We start from the raw sequence: 20,596 nt of genomic DNA on the forward strand, positions 1-20,596 counted from the left end.
GGGATCAATTGCTCCTTGGTTTTGTATATCTATCCTGGTTTTAAAGTATAGACAAAGATATATAGATATGTTATTATTGTGAAATCTACACAAATATATTATTAAATGCAGGTGCAGTAGGTATATATATAAATATATATTAATGTGTACATGAAATGGAGACTGTCATAGTGTGTTTGAGTTTTTGATGGGAAAGCACTGGATTGAAAGTAACAACTCACAGATAATTTAAGTATTCCCTCCAGCTACAATACTTGTGTGAAAAAAAGAGGAACAGAGATTTGTGGGGATTTGGTGCTCTCTTCTGTCGACTCTAAAAATCACATTCAGAAATCAATCTGTGGTGCTGTTGTCTCAACCTCTCACCCTATATGCTGCTTTTTGTTATTTGGAAAAAATGAGAATTCAATGGGTAATGTTTACTAATAAAGGTAACTATCTAATACAGGTACAAAGATTAAGTATTACTTTGTTCTTCAAGCCACTTTAAAGTGCTTGAATATTTATTTTTCTATTCAACATATATTTGATGGGTGTTATAGACAGATAAAATGAGTAATTGTAGGTATGTTTCCGTATATTCCCTCCCTGTTTGTAAATGCATGTTCATAAAAAACTGTAAGAAAAAATATGTGTATGTTAATAGTAGTAAGTCGTATTGTTTTTTTTGTTTTTTTGTTCAGTTTGATATCTGTAGAAAATATTTTCTTGTGCATGGCTAAGCACAGTGCTCACACTTTACATGGACACTAATAAATACACAGTGAAGTGATAAAACATAATTTAATAACAAAAAGTAAGTAAAAACTCTTAAAAACAAAGAGCATTAAAGAGTCAAACAGAGGCCTGTTCCAGGGACTGGAGCTGAGACCATTTTCTATATTAACAACACAGATGCCTACAGAACACCCACAACATCCACAGCTCACCTACGACATACAGTTTAACCTCATAAAACACCAACTAATGATTTAAAAAACCCATTTAAAATAACACTGTACAAAAAGACTAGACATAAACATTTTTTTGCATCAGAAATAAAATAATAACCTATTTGTTCACAGTTGGTATGAAAGTGCTATTAGGAGAGATGAGTGAAGACCAGTTTGGTCAGTTTGAAGACTTCTTAAAACAGACAAGACACTTTTCGCCATCTGTCTTTTTGCAAATCGAATCCTGCGCCGGCTGACACAGCATTTTCAAACTCAGCAACACAGCTTGCCTCTCAACGACAGTCCAACCACAGGGTGCGCTTGTGAAATTCAGCTCGTAATTCTCTCCTCCACTCAATTTTGTTCTCTTGAGCCGTCAAATCCAATCGATCCAACTCCCATTGCTCAGAATATTGTCCTTAAAAGCAATTTTGTCCACCTTCACTTTAACGTCCTAAACGTAAGGTATTCCATCTGAAACAGTCCTCAGTACAAAGGGCAGCCTGGTCTTGTTATTAAAACAAAGTCACTGGTTGTTTCTTATATGGGATGTTGGCAGTGGCGTATTGGCACAGATCTCCATAATGCTTTAGTGAAATACTGCAGTTTCTCCATGACAGTGGTTTCACCTCTCTGACTTTTCTACTCTCTGGTCCCTCCTCCACTTTATTCCCTCACTCTCCAAAGGCCCTGACGATATAAATACCAGGGGGGATTTTAAATGTAACAAATAAATAAGACATGAGAATTGATTTTAAGGGAATTTCCGAATCAAAACAGTGGCAGGAGTGAGAGCATATCCAGTTTGCCTCCCAATTCTATTCCAATTATATCCACGCTGGTTTAAGAGGACAGGTTTCTCTGCTCAAATGCTCTCAAGATCTCCAAACCTCAGTGCACAGAGAAGCGGGGAGGCTCTTCTTTCTTGGGATCTTAACAGGTAGAGTCCTAGAAAAAAAAGATAATGCAAGAGTATGATTGGATGTGACTGAAAGAGGAAGCCAGGGAGAGAAAAATACCCGCTGTTGCACAGATTTGCATTAGAACAGCTGTTGTAAAGCCGAGCAGCGGAGCGGTAAGGACTGACCTGGCTTGTGAGTCGGCGAGGGGAGCTACGCTTCTGCTCGTGGATGGATTGGAGGCGAGTGATCAGAAACTTCTTATCCTCTCCCTCCTGAACACAGAGAAACAAACAGAGGGAGGTAAAGAGGAGGGTGGGATGGTGACAAAGTCAAACACTGGCTGTCACCAAGGACAGATAAATGTTAGAGAAAAAAGAAGTGCAAATGAGAGAGTAAGGATGTAAGAGATCCAGTGAGAGGCAGAGCAATAAAGGTGTTGTCTTACATTTTCTATCTGCTCCTGTAGTAAGCTGATGATCTTCCTCTGACCGTCCACCACCTGAGAGTGGAAGTAGATGACTATCCTGATGGAAAGGAGAGACAAAGAGAGTGAATCAATATAACCAGCACTTGCCTATGCAACACAGCTCTTAATAATAATGCAGTGTGACACTTTATTGAACCCCGTAAGTCAGCTACAGACCAGCGCCCCTAGAGCCGACACTGCGGCTTGAACCTCTGGTCTCTAATCACCGGGCTGCAGCATCCTGTGTGTGTGTGTGTGTGTGTGTGTGTATACACTCACAGAAAGATGCCTGCTGTCAGGAAAATGAAGAGAGGGTTTTCCACCAGGTAGGAGTGTGCCCAGGCCAGCCAGGACAGGTTGGGGTTGTCTTTTTCCAGCTGTTGTACCCAGATCTTCCCCGATTCGAACATGGTTTTGAGGCCGCGGAATGGACCGCACGACGACGAGGGCGTGATACTGGTAGGAGGAAGGAAGGAAGGAAGGACAGAAGACAGGTGTTGAGTCTACATCTGTCACTGCCTTTGCTCTTAGGCGCATGTGTGCAACGAGCGAGAGGAGAGATGAAACATGCCTTTTTTTCTACAGCAGGGTCGGTTTGGGAAAACTCCAAATGTTTACAGCACATGGTCAAAAAAGCAATGTTGATTTCTTTGACATACTGTAGCTAAGATAAAATGTAGCTAGGCAACAAGAAGTGAAAAGATCACAGAAAGCATTTGTGGAGGAAAATGTTAAGACTTAGAAGATGAGTAAACACTATTTGGTGCTGTAATCGAAACATGGCAATGTGTGTTTGTGTGTGTGTGTGTGTGTGTGAGAGTTCTCTGTTTATCACTATCACAGGGGGTCATTTGTGAGAACTGTTTTCCAAATCTCATTAGGGACATGATTCTTTTGCTAAGGTTAGGGATGAGTAAAGGGCATAAAATGTTATGTCAATAAAATGTCCACAGCAGCAGAATGTGTGTGTGTGAATGTTTGTGTGTGTGAGTGTGTGTGTACCTCCACATGGTGTATGTGACACACACGGAGGCACCCAGGAAGGAGGGGAAGCAGAGCAGAGTGATGAAGATGGTGGTCATCTGGCTGGCTCTGTACGGCTTCCTGGGAGCCTGGCAGTTCAGCATCAGGCTGCCCTACGGGGAGAAACAACACAGGCCGAGGTCAGAGGTCACCGCCTCCATCTCCATTCACCTATTGACAGTCAGAAACTCAGAGCTGAGACAGAGCAAGTTCAACATCAACCTGGCCATCAAACAGATGGGAAATAGTTGTAGCTGACATGGAGGGAGAAAGAAGGACGCAAAAGAAAGAAACACTAGTAGAGCAGTCAATATTTACATTTTTGACTGTCCAATCAGGGTTCTCCGGTTATAAGACGCCGATACCATTTGTAAACGACCCGACTGGTTGTCATTAAGATCATCTGACTTTTCATCTTGAGTGACCCATTTTTGGATCAAAACCGTGACTGTCGCCGAAAGTTTACATCCCTGACTTTGAGTAGACCAAGGAGGCCAAAGATGAGGCAGTTCAGCATCACTGGCCTAGAGAGAGTCGGGGTACCAGTACAGTACAACAAGGGAGTCCACAATACCTTCTTAATATAGAAGAGCAGCAGGAGTTTGAAAATCTGTATTGCAGGCAGAAGAGGAGTGAAGAGAACACCCAACCTGAAAAGCACAACATTTTGTTTTCTATTGTATCTTATTAACTGGGTTCAAGCACAAATTCGAGTTAAATTAGTATCATTGTGTAAATATCCCAAAAGTAAATTTTGTACCAGGCCAAGGCTTGTCCATAGATGAGTTCCAGGACGTTCCTGGCGATATCAAACACTGGTCTTCTACTCCTCTTCAGCACCTTCTCAGAAAACAACCTGCAGACAGTGGGGGAGAGAGAAATGGGATAAGATGAAGGAAGAGAACAGAAAGAGATGGACAGAGAGAGTGAGAGAGAGAGAGAGGGAGAGAGAGAGAGAGAGAGAGAGAGAGAGAGAGAGAGAGAGAGAGAGAGAGAGAGAGAGAGAGAGAGAGACTTTTATTTTATTGTATTTATTTATTTAGTCATTTATTTATTTATTTTCTTTTTTATTAACATAATCTTAATCTCTCAATATCTTGAAACCCCACATATTTGATATTTTTCTCTTTGAATGTTATTGTATACTGCATATAAAATGTGTGTAACCCTTGTTACCAACAAACATTAATTCCTTCACATAGTTTACTGATCCTCACTCTGTGATGGAGGCTCTGGGTATGGGAGCTGAACACGCAGCAACCCAGTTCCTCTGTCCAGGCACTGACTCTCACACACACACACACACACACACACACACACACCTAGACTGATATTCATCTTGATGCTTTGGCAATATTGTCTGTGAACTTTCATGCCAATAAAGCACATTGAATTGAATTGAATTGAAATTGAGAGAGAGAGAGAGAGAGAGAGAGACAGAGAGACAGAGAGAGAGAGATTCATAGCCAAACAAGGGTTTCCCTGATGGTTGGAAGGAAAGAACCAGAGAGAATGACCTTTACTTAATGCAAACTGCTAAAATAGAAACTTTTTCATGACTTTTAATCTGTGGAACTTTTTGCTATCACCAAGAGGATCAAGAGAGAGAGAGAGAGAGAGAGAGAGTTAGAGAGAGCTTGTGAATGACCAACCTCCAGAGAAACTCTCCAAATAAGGTGTCTAGGCAAGTGAAGATGAAGTCCATGAGCAGGAAGCGATACAGCTCCTGGCCAACAAAATTCTCCCAGCACTGGAGACAATATCATCAAAACAGACCACTCAGTCAGTCACAGAAGAATACCATGCCAAGCAACACAAATTCAAATCACAAAGATAATGACAATATTCTCAATAGAGCTGTGAGGAAAAGGTGTACAGTCTGGAAGAGCCAAAAGTCAAGTCTCATCATGCATTTTACCTGCAGGTTGAGAGTCTGACGATCCACAGGCACTCTGCCCAGCCAGTGGTAGCAGAGGACGCCCAACACACTCACTTTCAACATCAGGTTTCTAGAAAACACAGGCATCAAACCACAGGGTGACAATCAACTTTGCACCTTCTTAGACTCCCAACATTAACTCTGTACTTCTAACATGCAGTTCCCCTGTCCATACCTGCAGATGGCGACATATGTGCGTACACTGGGCGAGTCGTACTCCTCCATCCAGGCTGCTGCGTTGAACAGGCCGGGCAGCAACAGGTTGATGAGGGAAACCACCACAGGCAGAGCCAGCAGGCTGGCTTCCTCCGACAAGGGGTCTTTATTGAGGGAACGAACCCTTTCCTGGAGGTCCTGTCAGGGGGAGGGAGGGGAGAGAAAACAGAGGACAGTTAGACAGAAAAAGAAGCCAGATTTGTAATTGCAAATGAATAAATATCTAATTTCCATGTTATGTCATGTTGTCCTGTCATCTTCCTGGTAAACTAAAAACAATGAACCTGCCAAGAATAGAATCAGGTACTGTGTGGAATATGCAATTAAGAGACAAGCGCAGATTAGTTTTAATTTAAAATATTTGCAGAAGTTTGGACGCTACTGCTTTGTATACTTGCAGCCAATCAGGAGCCTGTTTGATACAGAGCCATTGTTTTGCTTTGATTTAATTGTCTCACAGTTAGGGAGAGTGTACGGTGGTCAGGAGGGACAAGGTTTGAGAACAGGCAAAGACCAAAGACTATATAAAACAAATGTTGGTGTCCGTTATTGATTTATCCACAAAAGACAAATGTTACCAGCATTTGGCACTAAGCAGGTGTTTTGATTTTGGACCCTGGATACACCCTCCCTCACCTTGTGCATGAATTCAGAGAAATAGTAAACGGCTAGCGCGCAGGCAATGGTGCTGCCAATACAGATAGCCCATGCAAGGCCATGAACCATCAGTCTCCACAGTCTCTGGCTCATTGTCTTCTTGACATGCTTATGAGTCACCTCCGCCAGCAGCTCCTGGAGAGGGGGAAAGAGGAGAGAGATGAAGGGGAAAGAGAAGAGAGACAAGGGGGAGAGAGAGAGAGACAAGGGGAAAGAGGAGAGAGACGAGGGGGACAGGGGAGAGAGACAGGCAAGAGAGATGAGGGGGAAAGAGGAGAGAGACGAGGGGGAGGAGAGAGGAGAGAGGGGAGAGAGACAATGGGGACAGGGGAGAGAGAGGAGGGGGAAAGAGGAGAGAGACAAGAGGGAGGAGAGAGGAGAGAGGAGAGAGGGGAGGGAGACGATGGGGAAAGGGGAGAAAGAGGAGGGTGAAAGAGGAGAGAGAGGAGCGAGAAAGAGGAGAGAGACGAGGGGGACAGGGGAGAGAGACGAGGGGAAAGAGGAGAGAGAGGAGGGGGAAAGGAGGAATGAAGAAGGAAAAGAATGCATTAGTTCATTGCATTCCTGTCGGCCAATTATGTTCCCAACAGTGACAGAGAGGGAGAGAGAGAATGTGCTTTCCTAAGTGTGTGTGTGTGTGTGTGTGTGTGTGTGTGTGTGTACCTTGAGCTGGGTGCAGATGTTTTCAGACATGAGTTTGACAGAAGACTTCTTGATGACTTTGAAGTCCCAGGAGCAGAAGGCCTTCACAGCCAGTAAACCATGGGACTTGTCAATGCGGAAACTCTGGCCAAACGACTTCGACATGCTGTTGGATCGATCGCATATAAACATGTACATATATATAATATAAGCCAGATAATTTTCAATGTAAAGCCCTTTATGTTTAAAATAGTCCCATGTTTCGAGGTACATTTTCATGTTCAGTATGGTCGAAATGCGTCCCTCAAAAGACACACTGTACCTGTACACAAGGATGATACATGTGATGAAGAAGGCCACTCCTATGGTGAAGAAGTAGGCGAGCGGCATGTTGTAGGAGAGGCGCTGCGACGCACCGTCCAGCCCGGTTGCATTGGACACAGAGAGATTCTGCCCTCTGCCATCGTCCCTGAAGCTCTTACGCAGCATCAAGTTTGAGTAGTAGCCGTAGTACATCACCGAGTCTGAGAAGTAACCCTGAGGCGGGGAGAGATGGAAAAGACGCTTATTTGTGTGGTAACAGAGCTTCCAGGTAATCCATTCTATAATAAGTCTGCTGGCTCATATCGATACACGGAATCTGGCTCGGAATCTACAAATGGGGGATGAGTATGTACCTTGCTAACATACGTATTTTTCCTGATTTTTGTTTCACTTAGCCCCACCTGCTTGTGTATATTTATAGCTAAGGACTGCTGTGCTACGATTACATAGTTTATAGTTTATCACACATCATGAACGTGGCTGAACTTGATATGCAAAAAAAGAGTCGTCACACACTTGTCTCTTAACTTGACTACCTAAAGACTTAACCCTGATGAAGGCAGCATGACCTGCTGAAACGTTGGTTTAATGTGATGTCTTAATAAATCCATGCATCGGAGCTGTGAGTGTGTGGCGACTCTGTTTAGGCTTGTTAAACCCCGTTGGCCTGCACCTCCCCAATACAGCTGTGTGTTTCTTTCCTTTTTTCATGAACTTGATATGCAACTACTCACCAATTGTGTAGTGAGTGTTTATAAAAACATAAAGCCTAAAGTGTCTTTGAGAGGTATTGTGATAATGTATTACTGCAGCACACCGGTGCTTACCACTCCAGTGAGGAGCTCCAGCCCACTGAAGGGGGCTCGTCCCTGAGGCAGCAGGGCCGGCGGGTGCACAGCCTGGGGCAGCACCAGGAACGCACCGATCACCAGGAACAGAAAGAGGTTGAAGAAGAGGAGGGTCTTCAGGAAAAGGAAGTACGAGAGGACGCCAGTGCCGAAACGCCCACTCACTCTCTTGAGCGGCACCTGCCACAGCTGGAGGGAGTGCAGGAAAGACAGCCAGCTGTACCAACTCTGTCTCGCAGCCTGGGGGAAAGAGAGAGAGAGAAAGGAGGAGGGGAGGAGAGAGAGAGAGAGGAGGGATGTGATTCATTTGATTCTATGTAAATGAATATCATGGTAATTATGTGGTAAAGAATTGCCTAAGGAGAAAAGAAAATTTTGAGAATTCTGGCAATCAAACATTATCATACTGTATTGTATAGTGTTGTATAGGAGAATAGAAATGGTGAAACTTTTCCATTATCTACTAAAATTAGTCACAATTTAGCAGTAAAATTCCAGGCAGATTGCCAACTTGTGTTTGTGCTTATGTGAGTCTGAAACTTGTGACTCACACTCGGAGAGCCATAAATGCTTGGGCAACAAGACGATTACAATGCCTAGATAACAACAACTACAGGAAACACCCACTGACACCCAATTACAGCCTCAAAGAGGAATGTGTTGTGCAGGCTGTATATGTGTGTCCCACATATCAAGATATTTCAAAGAACTGATAATAATTCAGATATCTTTAAGAATACTGTGCTGCTAATCAGATTTTACACTCATTCCAGGTCTGTAAACCAAAAGTATAAATTGAGTCAAGGTTTTCTTAAAAAAAGGAACAACCCCGATCATCATGAAATAGTGATTGAAATAATGATTACAAATGTCATGTTGGCAGTGTGTGCAGAATGCAGTGTAACAGGAAAGCCTCACACTCAATCACCTAGTTATAGTTCAAATCCCATGTAGGGTGGCTCCAGCTACTAGGCCACGTCTATTGTGATTCTACACTGAATATACAAAATACTGGGGACACTTACTCTTTTTGAGAATCGAGGTAAAAGCCAATATCCCTTACTGATTTCCATTACTAAATCTATACCAATCACAAAGGAGGAGATGTGGATAAAGAGAAGCAGATGAGTTAGAGAAGGATTTTTAAGCTTTGAGACAACTGAGATGTGGATTGTGCAAAAGGGGCTGCAACTCAAAATCAGCAAGATGTTCCTAATATTTTGTACTTTCAATGTATATTGTCTGATCTATGAAGGGGCCTACAGAAATACTAACTGGTATCTAGATACACTATCAGTGTTGGGATGGGACTTGACATCCTCTAGTGGGAAAAACTAGAATACAGGAAGTACACCAGAAAAAGAAGTGACTCACAATGATGATGTAATACTTGAGTCGACTGCAACAGGGGATCTGACTGCCAGAAAATGAGCGCCTCTCCTTCTGTAATGCTAACCTCCTAGCGACACACAAACAGAGAGAGAGTGAGGAATTCAGATTTACAAAGGCAGATTAATCTGACCAGTTGGTATAATGAGTGTAATGATCAGTCTACCTGAGTTCACTCTTCTCGGCGATGCTGAGCGGCATGGCTCTGAGCATCCTGACTCTGTCGCTCACTGACAGGTTCTGCAGGTTGTTCACCAGGCGGTCCCTCTTACTCACTGGAACACACACATGGAAAAACATCAGGTCCATTACAAAACATGTCAAACATAGATTTATTTGTACAGAAGAAATGTGTCCAAGGCACTCTTTCCATACAAAAAGTAAAACGCCTTTATTATTTATTGGCTAATTCATAGCATACACATGTTTATGTTTAAAAAGCACCAACGCATTGCGGCACATACATAGCCTTCCTCAGGATGCAAGCTGTGAAAGAGTAACAGGTGCCATATATAATCTATTAGGTCTATTAGGTCAAATGACCTGGAAATAGCTGCTTTATCACATACCCATGACCTACATTCACATATCTACAATGTTTACATCCAGTAGGCCTACATACATTCAATACATAAAGAAGAATATTAGGCACCGGTATCCCCCCATATAAATCAGAAAGAATGGAAAGATAGATTTATTTCTATTTTAGTGTCTACATTACAGTCACCGGTCACTGGCAGCAACTCAATATATAAGGCAGTCATGGTGAAGTGGTTTAATTTTTTTGTTCAACCAAACATTAGAATGGGCAAGATGCGTTATCTAAGCGACTTTGACCGTGGTCTGATTGTTGGTGCCAGACGTGGCGGTTCAGCATCTCAGAAACAGCTGCCCTCCTGGGATTTTCATGCACCACAGTCTCTAGAGTTTACAGAGAATGGTGCGATGAACAAAAACATCCAGTGAGCCGAAAGCACCTTGTTATGAGAGAGATCAGAGGAGAACGGGCAGACTTGTTCAAGCTAACAGAAAGACCACAAATGCTCAAATAGCAGCTCTTTACAACAATGGTGTGCAGAAGGGCATCTCACAACACACACGTTGTCGGCCCTTATGATAAATGGGCTATAGCAACAGTCGACCAGCTGCTACTAGATAGATGTACATAATAAAGTGACCGGTGAGTATACGTAGAGATGAGAGCGGCAAGTTTGCATAATTGAGTGTGCATGTGCGAGTGTGTGGGCTTCCTCTCACTCTCTGCGCCATCGGCCTCCATGCCGTCCGTCTCCACACCGTAGCCTCGTATGCTGGGTCTGGCTGAGCGGGAGAAGTCTCGGATGGAGGGTCTGCTCTGCTTGCGTCTCCGCAGCTGCATGGTCCTGTTGTAGTACTGAGAGATAATCGCTCCCCTGCTGCGGCCTAGAAGAAGGAGGACAGAAGTAAATGATCAGACTGTTCTGGGATTTAGAAACTAGAAAGCACTCTATGAGTGTAAACCTCCGCCAACACTAAGCAATTCTTCAACTTGCTGTTACACCCAAAGACATCATTCCTATCCCTTAAATTTTAAGTTAAATTGATTTCTTGACCCTGCAAATGTACCCTCGGGATTTGGAATCTAGTGTCTATCTCTGTTATTTTCATAGTTATCTAGAAATCTCAGTTCCGGATCACCACAAAATGTAATAAATTGTTCCATGGCCCAAGGCCTATCAGTAAACCAAATTTCATGGTTATCTGCTTGTATGTTTTTGAGATATCCTGCTGACAGACAGATAAACAAACAAACATAACCTTAGCAGAGGTAAAAACAACAGTGAAAAGGTAATCTCCCATTTAAAATAATCAGTGGAAGTTGTATATAGTAAAAACATGTATGTCAAAAAATATAGTTTTTACAAGGGAACACAGGATGTAGATTAACTGTTTATGTGGGTGTTTGCACCGTGTCAAGTACCCAAAGATGAGCTGTCAGTCCCCACTTCTGCTTCCGATGGTGAGAGCCAAAGCAGATATATGTCGTCTGACACAGTCAGATAGCAGCTATCAAGCCACCTTCATCTCCAGAGTGTCTCTGTCAGCGCTGAAGCACCTGACCTGCCACACAGGCTGACAGGAAGATGGCACCGCCTGACATACAAACAGCTTCCTCATGAAACTCTGCTCAGCCAGAACAGTCTCTCCCTTTCTGGGTCTATAGCTAAATAATGTGTAGTGCATGGCACAAATACAGCCAGGGGGTTGGGGGATCTGCTCCCACTGAGGACACCCATGCTAACAAAGTATTTCTGCATGGTACTGTAGGGTGTTTTAGATAAAAGCATCCATCAGATGCATATCATCGGCATACAGTGAAAACCTTGTATCTCCAATATGTCAACTTTTCAGGAACTAAGAAAAAAAGACTTATTTTTAGCTTGGTCATCATGCATTTGTGAGTTTATATAGGGGTTTTGAAAGGGTTTCATACGCCCAAGGGTGGTAATTTTTCTTAACCCATAGAGGAGCATGTAATCCTTCAACTGATGTTAAACCAAGAAAATGGAGGTTTTCACATGACAACAGTGAAATGCCACGTTTATCCCTCTGTATCCATCGCTCTCTCTTTCTCTCCATCAGTATCAGGCCATTTTCAACCAGCTGTCTGCAGGACCCACCGATGGTGCGACTGGGCATGGAGGAAAGGACTCTCAAGGTGGCTGAGGACCAACGTTCAGCTATGAGGGGGTCTAACTGGGCCGCTTCATCCTCCGGTTCGTCTTCCATTTGATCCCACCTCCCTCCCCACATCTCACGCCCAGGGCTGGACAGGCAGGCCACACGGTCTGGGGGATGGGGGGGGAAAAAACATATTGGAGGATGATAGATTATAGAGATACTGTTATTGCGTATAAATTCAGGCATACAAACACGCAGTACCTTGACCCTCCTCGTCCAGTTCTCTCTGTAGCTGCTGCAGCTCCACAGCTTCAGACAGTCCTCCACTCTGCGTCTGCTCGGCGATCAGCTGGTTGAACGAGTCATGAACGCCTTCCTCATCCAACGGACTCCTGACAGAGAGACACATGAAAGTGAGGAAATATTTTTTAAAAGTGGGGAAGAAGGAGATACAAGTCTTGGAAACATGCAACTTTTCTGAGTTGAAAGACACACATACCAGCCCACAATGCTCTGAGGCCTGCGGGCCACTGACCACATTACAAATAAAGTGTGTATACGTATGATAACCCTCTGACTCAAATCCCAGAGGAAGCCGCTGTAAGAGGCCCAAACTCCCGGGGGAGGGGGATTGCAACCAAACACCACAGGAAGAGAGTCACACAGAAGGGAATCTGGTCTGTATCATTTGCAAACAAAAGCACTCACTTTCACAGAGACACAAGGTATGGAAACACACACACACACACACACACACACACACACACACACACACACACACTCAAACACCCTTTCAACCAAACAAATAAGAGTCTTTTCTGTGAAGACAATGGAGCAGAGGTTAGCAGTAGGTCACATGGCACAAAAACACACACGAAAACCCTCTGAGAGTTTATGATCTGCCTTCCCGTTTAAAGTTTAGCAAGGCATCAAAGAGCACAGCTAATCCTGTCATCTCCACTCCTTATTTTCTCTCCCCACTCTCTGTATTTCTCACAGCCTTCACCACAAGTAACATGAAGCGACCTGACAGCTTGACAATAGCAAAATAAACAGAAAAATCAAGAGGTTAGAAGAGAAAAGACTTCATGGCAGATGAGCCGAGACGGAAAGTGGGAGGAACATGAGGAGAAAGACTTAGACTTTTCTAATACTCACTCCAGTCCGGCTTCCATGCAGACGTGGTTCAGGTCAAAGTTAACAATGCGAGCCATTCTTCTTCTTCTTCTTCTCCTCTATCGGGTCTCGGTCTGTCCGGCCGGCCGTCTCTGTTGACCAATCATAGAGGGATCACACCCTCACCTGCTCAGACCTGCCCTCCGCTCCCCTGTCATGGTGTTTATTCCTCTACCTGAGAGAGAGGCGGAGAAAAGGAGGAGGGGAGCAATGAGAAGAGGGAGAGACGGAGGGAGGGAAGGAATGTCTGCTGAGTTACTGGAGGTAATCTGCTCTCGTCATGTTGCTGCTTGTCCGGTGAGCACTCATTTCCCCCGGGACACACACTGTTACAGTGAGGGAACAAAACTCAAAGCTTGAGTAAATCACCATTGAGAACTTTTGTATGTTACAGCCAGAGGAATCAGATGTAAATCAGGCAAGACTGGGCTCTGGGACTTGAAACAGATGAGAGAAGCAGTAGGAAGAAGCTGGGCAGGAATCGCACAGATACAATCAGATAATTATGATCAAAAGCTCAGAAAAAAGCCACATGGAGGAAAAACTTTGAATATTGTTTAAGACTTTGGTCATTCGTTTTTATGTGCAGTTTACATTTAGTGCCGGTAATGATCATCACAATGTGACAATGACACTCTCATAAAGATGACTTGTCATGAGGGATTACGCCATTATGTCTAGTCATGAGCACTCCTTTGTCAAGCTGTCTGTAATGAGGACTGTGGTCAGAGTCAGATGGCATGGTTTCACCAGTGAATATTCATGAGAGCGGAGACAGAATGATTCATTGTCAAAGCTCAGTCACAGTGCGTCATATCGGGTCTTGGAGGGAGTGTGTGTTTGTGTCCCTGTGTGCATTTTAACATGAGCACCCATACGCAGGTCCCATTTCACTCCAAAAATCTGTCTTAAATTACGTGCAACATTTTGCATATAAACTTTCAGCAAAGACATAAAGAAGACATTTCCTGTTGTTACAAAACATGTCTTTAGTTGCAACATGATCATCAAAGTCATGTAATAAAAAACTACTGGAGTGTTTGGGATTGAAGAAAATTGAATCCAGATATTCATTAGTGACCAATAAAACCACTTTCCCAGCTTTATCCAGGCCACCCTTGGTAGAGCAGAGGAGGGACTGTGGATAAACAAACCACAATAAATAGACATACATTTTGTTTAATGATTTCTCTTTGGACATCTGTTGTCAAAAGAAACAGCTGGCCTTGTCACACACATACAAACCAGAGGTGTGACCAAGTCAACTTTGCTTGAGTCCCAAATCAGTCTCAGGTCTTGAGGCACAAATCCAAGTCACCAGAAGTCCCCACCTCTGATACAAACATATCCATATACAGTATATGAGCTATGAGTTAAGGGGTGTTGTACAGTTTAATGGGCAAAGTGTGGTACTGATGCTACCAAGCTTGAGAGTTCATTGAGGACCAACCATGCTAAACATGTAAAAATGTGTCTCATGATACAGTAAGGCGCTTCGGATAAAAGCATCCACCAAATCGCAGGCACAAGTGAGTTGTAGGCTATTTGTTTACATGTGTGTCCTATGTAAAGTGTATTGTGTGTTTGCATATTTTAGTCATTATCTGTGCGTGTGGGTGTGTCCATATTGTAGATACAGTAGAGGCCCAGAGTTCCTCTAAAGGGTGGAGGTCTCTCTGCTTCTTTTCCTGACATGCTATGAGATCAGCAGCACAGCCAGGCAGCAGGGCGGAGCCGCGACTGTCAGCCGACACACTGATCGAATGGCTACAAAATGCCACACGCTCACAATCACATTCATTCTCTTTTCAGGCATCAATCCGTCTTTTCAGCTTGTTCTTTTCAGGGCCTGTGATGAAAATCTGCAGCATCCATCTGCTCTGTCTCTCTCTCTCTGTGTTTCTAACATACTTTTCTCATTACCTGAAGTTTCCAGGATCATGTTACACTTTCCCTAAGTCTCCATCTCTTATTCCACATATTCCTTTCTGTCCATTTGGCTGCCTCCTTCTGTACTACTCTGATTCTGTCAGTCTCTCACTCTCGCAGGGCAGAGAGACAGACACAAACATAATACCACAGACAAGAGAGCGCTGCAGTGAAGCGCTGATTTCAGCATTGCTGGGGTGGCTGGTCATTCTCTCGCTCTGACAGTGAGCACTTTGGCCTTGCAGCGTCTTTGTGTGTCTTTTTTTATGTGCTTATGTGCATGTGTGTGTGTGATCTTCGGAGACTGTCGCAGCAGGGGAGGATTTTGAGGGGGTGGGACAAACTCTAAACACAATCTGACAAAAGGTCAGAGTTGAGCTGTACTGCTGCCAAACAAAATATGGTTGGAAAACATAATGGGGGGCAACGGAGCACAGATTAGCTTCATGTGAGTTTACACAGGGGTAGAAGTTTGTTAGAAAACGGATTTAAGAAGGAAACAAGTTGTCTAGTACAAATCAAAACAAAGTCGCACCAGAGCTGCGAGAGGTACTGAAGAGCAGTCCAACATAAGCCATAATGAAGGGATCTAGTCTAAACAAACCTGTCCCCAAATGAAAACACAGCTTAACATTACATAAATGAGTACAATTATTCACAGGATGAAATGGAAAACAGAAGGGGGTTATTGGCGGATATGGGCGCGCAGGGAAGCAAATGGTGTAAAGAAATATGTCCTGACAGCTTTCAACAACTGCATGATAATCAGTTCCCAGAGTACTGAGAAAAACCAACAGAGGGAGTAGAGAGGCACAAAGCTATGGAGGCAGACTTTTGTTTCAATAGCCTGATGTTTTGAGTTAGGCATTACTGTTTGCCTCAAGAAAGGGGGGTGACAGAGAGAGAATAGATGGGGGTAAAAGAGCAGAACTGCAAGAGGAAAAATCTGTATTTTGGTAGAGAGCCTAATGTCGTGGTGTTTTTCCTAGTGGAGAGATAAGGAAGGAAATAACAGTTTGAGGGGCCCCAGGTCCAACAGCTGGAGGCGAAGCTAAAGGAAAAGTTAAGAAAGGGTTTAAGGAGAAAGGCAGAAGAGAGCAATGGAGGAGACGGAGAGTAGGAATACTCGTAGGGGAGAAATAGGGAGGAAAAAGGGAGAAAAAGTAGAAAATGTGCAAGCAATTACCACAGCTTGCTCTCTTGTCTCTCTCTAACATAGTCAGGCACGCAAACACACACACACACAATTACTGCACTATACTGCCCATGATACTAAAGGTCTCTCCTACTCCATTCAAAAAAAGGACACCAAAATTATAGGTTCGCTGTTGGCTCCATCACTGAAACTTGAAACTCCCAAGCCAAGCTAAGAGAAGGACAAAGATGTGGCAGAAAGACTTTTTCTCCTGCTATAGACTGTATGCCTTGTATGTTGACCCTCCCTTCTAATGCAATGAATGCATTATAAATGTGTATCTTCTCAACAACTTTTTCCTGCCATCACTGTCTTACTGGTCATCCAGGGTTGCAGTTTCTTAAGACAATGTAATCTTATGTATATGTATGTATGTATGTATGTATGTATGTATGTATGTATGTATGTATTTATCACACACTAACACACTCAATAAGACACGAGAAAGCACAGAGAAATGCTTACATTTAAGTACGTTAATAAAGAAAGATTTAGACTGGTTTTCTCACAGCAACAAAATGCAACCCTGCCGTTACACAATAGGCTACAAAGGCTCACTGACCCGAGATTATGCATTTGTGATCACTTCTGCAAGCTTTTCTACAAAACGAGGTCAAATCTGTAGCCAAATCTTAAAGTCACACAGGGCCAATTGCGATAGCAGTTTGTTCTTTCTCAGCTTTAAAAAAAAAAAAAACCACTGAGCATCATATCTGTCTATGAAAACCTTGTGCTTTCTGTTGACCGGTGTTTAGTGAAGTTGGCTAAGTTAACTAACTGTTAGTCCAACTGACGAGTTAACGGCAGGCTGCGGGTTTTCAACCTGTCATGAGTTTCATGACGTTGAAAAAGTTTATATTTGAGGTGACAACAATCGGCAGTTTATTAAAAAAAAAGTGTCAGATGAAATAACATAACAGTCAGGCTTGCTATAATCTGCCCAAAGTAAGTTCACTCACCCCGTCAGTAAACTCGCCAAACCCGTTGAAGCAGATGTACAGCCGTTCACTCTGTCAGTCAAAACAGTCTACAGGGGTAACCAGGCAGCAGGGACAAACCATTTTCTACGGGGGGTGGCTGAGTGGCTATTACTGCTACAAGTCCTCTATTTCGTTTTTTACTACACAACTGGAAAATGGACAGCTAGGAATGGTAGCTCCGTTTTCTTCCCATTAGACTGAACCCCACGGCTGGTATCATGCTCGACTGATAACCGCGTAATGTACATTTCACCCCCAAATGTTTCCACCCGTGGTACTGCCCTATTATTCTACCGGTATTTGTCTCTATACACACTGCAAATAATATGGAGGCAGTCTAAAATCGTGTGTCGGGTCGATTAAGCAATCACAATGTTTCGATTAACATCAGAAAATTAGTAATCTGACAGGAAGATGGCTAAGGGAAGTCGAGCTAGCCTATAGGTTAGTCTACACTGGTTGTTGAAAAACCTTCACTGCAAGTTGTGTAAGATAAGCTATTAGCCTACATAACACATCTTACTATGAAGATAATAGACTTCTAATTGCATGCAAAGAATGAGGAAAAAAGCCTGACAAAAAGGGAAGTTTGAATTTAAAGGTAATACAAACAGCCCTACCTGTGACTGCTAAGGTGAAATGTTCTTCAAAAGTTTTATGACAAAGTCCACAGTCCCTTCCCCTCCCTCACCTATGCCTGGCCACACCTACAGTATCGGTGCAAAACAAGCCTGGAGTATGCGAGGTGTTTCATGTCATGAATGATTTTACATAGACACAGATTCGTTTGAAATCATCATTGCCCTTATGAAAAAGTCACATGTGAAACCCCATAATTACACCACGTGTACAACACATATTGGTTTTCATATGTCAACATCTGACATTTTCACTTCTGAAAAGTTTTCACATGTGAAACAAATATTGTCATATCTAATGGCAGGTAATAAGTGAAAAAAAACAAAAAACATTTTTCACCTATGAACTGACATTTTCACATCTGAAGTACAACTTGAAATAAATTGTTCACATAAGAAAACCAACATGTGTCTAAAAAGCACATGAGCTTTAAATTCATGTGTGTTTGTTCTCATTCCACAGCTCAGTCTGTAATGGCAGTGTCAGAAGCATTCTCTGTCTAAACCTCCCTACATCCAGAAAGGTAACACATTATGAAACGTTCACCACAGTGGGCTTGATTTTAGCACATGGGAATTGACTTCTGTATCTTTATAAACATCGAACAAAAAGTTCGGAAATTTGTGTTTGGTAGATTATTTCTCTGTTGTAACAATGCTTCTTGGCAATACATTTTATACCGTTGGAAAGCCTGTTTATTTCCCTTTTAAATGGTGCCTCATTTGTAAGGAACATGCATTTGTGGGATGAGCAGCACAGCTGAGTATGTGGGTTGCGCTCATGAAAAATTTGCCAAATCTTCTCTGCCAATGCCAAACAGCTTATTCTGCTGTTGCTATTGACTCTTGTTTTGAGCTTCCGGTACCCCCAGGTGCTGACAATCAGGTACCTGATTGGCACCTGCACTGGAACCTGAACATGTGGAGGAACGTTATGTTCAGGGATGAGTCCAGATTCTGCCTACGGAAGTTGGATCGTAGGGTCAAAGTGTGGAGAAGACGGGGAGAACGCTATGCTGATTGCTGCACCGATAGAATAACACCTTTTGGTGGAGGCAGTGTGATGGTGTGGGGCGGCATCTCCATCACTGGAAAAACGAGGCTTGTCATCATCGGAGGCGATCTCAATGCAGAGAGATATCGAGATGAGATTCCGCAACCAGTGGCAATCCCATATCTCCACAGTCTGGGACCGAACTCCATCCTCCAAGATGACAACGCTCGCCCCCACAGAGCGGGGTTTATCAGAGACTACCTCCAGAATTTGGGAGTAGAGAGAATGGAATGGCCTGCCAACAGTCCTGACCTCAACCCAATTGAACACTTATGGGATCAGCTTGGGCGTGCTGTTCGTGCTAGAGTGACCAACACAACCACGTTGGCTGACTTGCGACAAATCCTGGTTGAGGAGTGGAATGCCATCCCACAGCAGTGTGTGACCAGGCTGGTGACCAGCATGAGGAGGAGGTGCCAGGCTGTTGTGGCTGTGTATGGTTCTTCCACACGCTACTGAGGCTCCTGACTGTTTGTTAAATGAATAAATTGTAAAATTGCCAATATGTCTTGTTTCTTCCTTGTTACTGATAGACTTCAATCATCCAATCCACCAAACAACACCAAACAAGAGTCAATAGCAACAGCAGAATAAGCTGTTTGGCATTGGCAGAGAAGATTTGGCAAATTTTACATGAGCGCAACCCACATACTCAGCTGTGCTGCTCATCCCACAAATGCATGTTCCTTACAAATGAGGCACCATTTAAAAGGGAAATAAACAGGCTTTCCAACGGTATAAAATGTATTGCCAAGCATTGTTACAACAGAGAAATAATCTACCAAACACAAATTTCCGAACTTTTTGTTCGATGTTTAAATGGAAATTACTTGTGGCCTTGTACGTTTCTGTGGTTGAGTGGGAGGTGAAGCCATTTCTGCTGAAATGCTCTCATGGATTTCAACAGTTTCCAAATGATTAAACACTGCTGAAGATTCACCTGAAACTCACATACATGAAAGTGTGTGCACCAGAAATTTATGGTCAGGCCAGGTTTGTGAGCAATTGATTAAAAAATTGGTTAAAAATTCCTAACTATAATACGTTACACTTAATGAAAAAGGCAGGTGATGCTTGATAACGACACGTTTGAAGGAAAAAAGCTCTTATTGATAGTGACATTTTAGACAAGTATCACTTCACACATCTTGATCTGATGTAATTTGGAACAAATTGTGTATTTAGCTTTGAATTTTACGGATTTTCTCAACAAAGTAATCCAGAGGCAACTGAAAGAAATCTGAAACTGAAACTGCTTTACAGTTTGGGTAATCTAGCAGAAAGTACTTGGACAGCAGTTAGTAAAATGTAACGGATCACATTTTGAAAGTAACCTTCCTAGTCCTGCATGCTGTACATAAACATGTCAAAACTACCCTATAAAAACCTAAACTGCATGTCTCTCCCATCACCTAAAGTGTCCAGTCTCAATCTGATGGTGACCGAATCCATCAACCTTAATCCAACCCCCATCAACTGTACTCACCTATTTACAGCCTTCAGCATATTGTCACTTTCTCGTCAGTCCATTGTGTGTGTGTGTGTGTGTGTGCGCATGTGCATATACACCCATGTATGGACTGTGTGTATTTTTTGCTATCTTGTGAAATAAGATATTTCAGCCA

At 43.1% G+C, this 20,596-nt stretch overlaps 1 protein-coding gene across 3 annotated transcripts; it reads right to left on the minus strand.

Annotated features, from left to right (window-relative positions):
* Positions 1-1,741: 1,741 nt before the first annotated feature.
* tmc6b (transmembrane channel-like 6b) lies at positions 1,742-20,536 on the minus strand. Of its 3 annotated transcripts, none has more exons than XM_071525130.1 (21): positions 20,458-20,536; positions 13,158-13,350; positions 12,261-12,391; positions 11,999-12,166; positions 10,596-10,760; positions 9,505-9,613; positions 9,324-9,408; positions 7,929-8,189; positions 7,100-7,314; positions 6,799-6,943; positions 6,115-6,270; positions 5,438-5,616; positions 5,242-5,332; positions 4,976-5,073; positions 4,084-4,179; positions 3,898-3,973; positions 3,303-3,436; positions 2,580-2,756; positions 2,280-2,358; positions 2,020-2,106; positions 1,742-1,880 (listed from the first exon to the last, which is right to left on the minus strand). In XM_071525130.1, exons 2-21 carry the CDS (start codon positions 13,211-13,213, stop codon positions 1,866-1,868), a joined length of 2,523 nt encoding a protein of 840 aa, XP_071381231.1. In that variant the 5' UTR covers positions 13,214-13,350; positions 20,458-20,536; the 3' UTR covers positions 1,742-1,865. The 3 variants fall into 3 exon arrangements, with proteins under 3 accessions (XP_071381231.1, XP_071381232.1, XP_071381230.1); XM_071525131.1 differs by lacking the exon at positions 20,458-20,536 and adding an exon at positions 17,900-17,931; XM_071525129.1 differs by lacking the exon at positions 20,458-20,536 and adding an exon at positions 17,259-17,690.
* Between the last annotated feature and the right edge of the window lie 60 nt (positions 20,537-20,596).

Source organism: Centroberyx affinis, unplaced genomic scaffold (genome assembly GCF_046629955.1).
Source record: "Centroberyx affinis isolate AG114_WGS23_722 - 3 ecotype Tasmania unplaced genomic scaffold, CSIRO-AGI_Caff_v1 ptg001272l_1, whole genome shotgun sequence".
Taxonomy (NCBI): Eukaryota; Metazoa; Chordata; class Actinopteri; order Beryciformes; family Berycidae; genus Centroberyx; species Centroberyx affinis.

Coding starts and splice junctions, on each gene's coding strand:
- tmc6b (XM_071525130.1), bottom strand. CDS start 13,213: ATGGCTCGCATTGTTAACTTTGACCTGAACCACGTCTGCATGGAAGCC. Junction 6,271..6,798: donor ACATCTGCACCCAGCTCAAG/GTACACACACAC, acceptor CCCCCTCTCCAG/GAGCTGCTGGCGGAGGTGAC. Junction 2,757..3,302: donor GTCACATACACCATGTGGAG/GTACACACACAC, acceptor TCCTCCTACCAG/TATCACGCCCTCGTCGTCGT.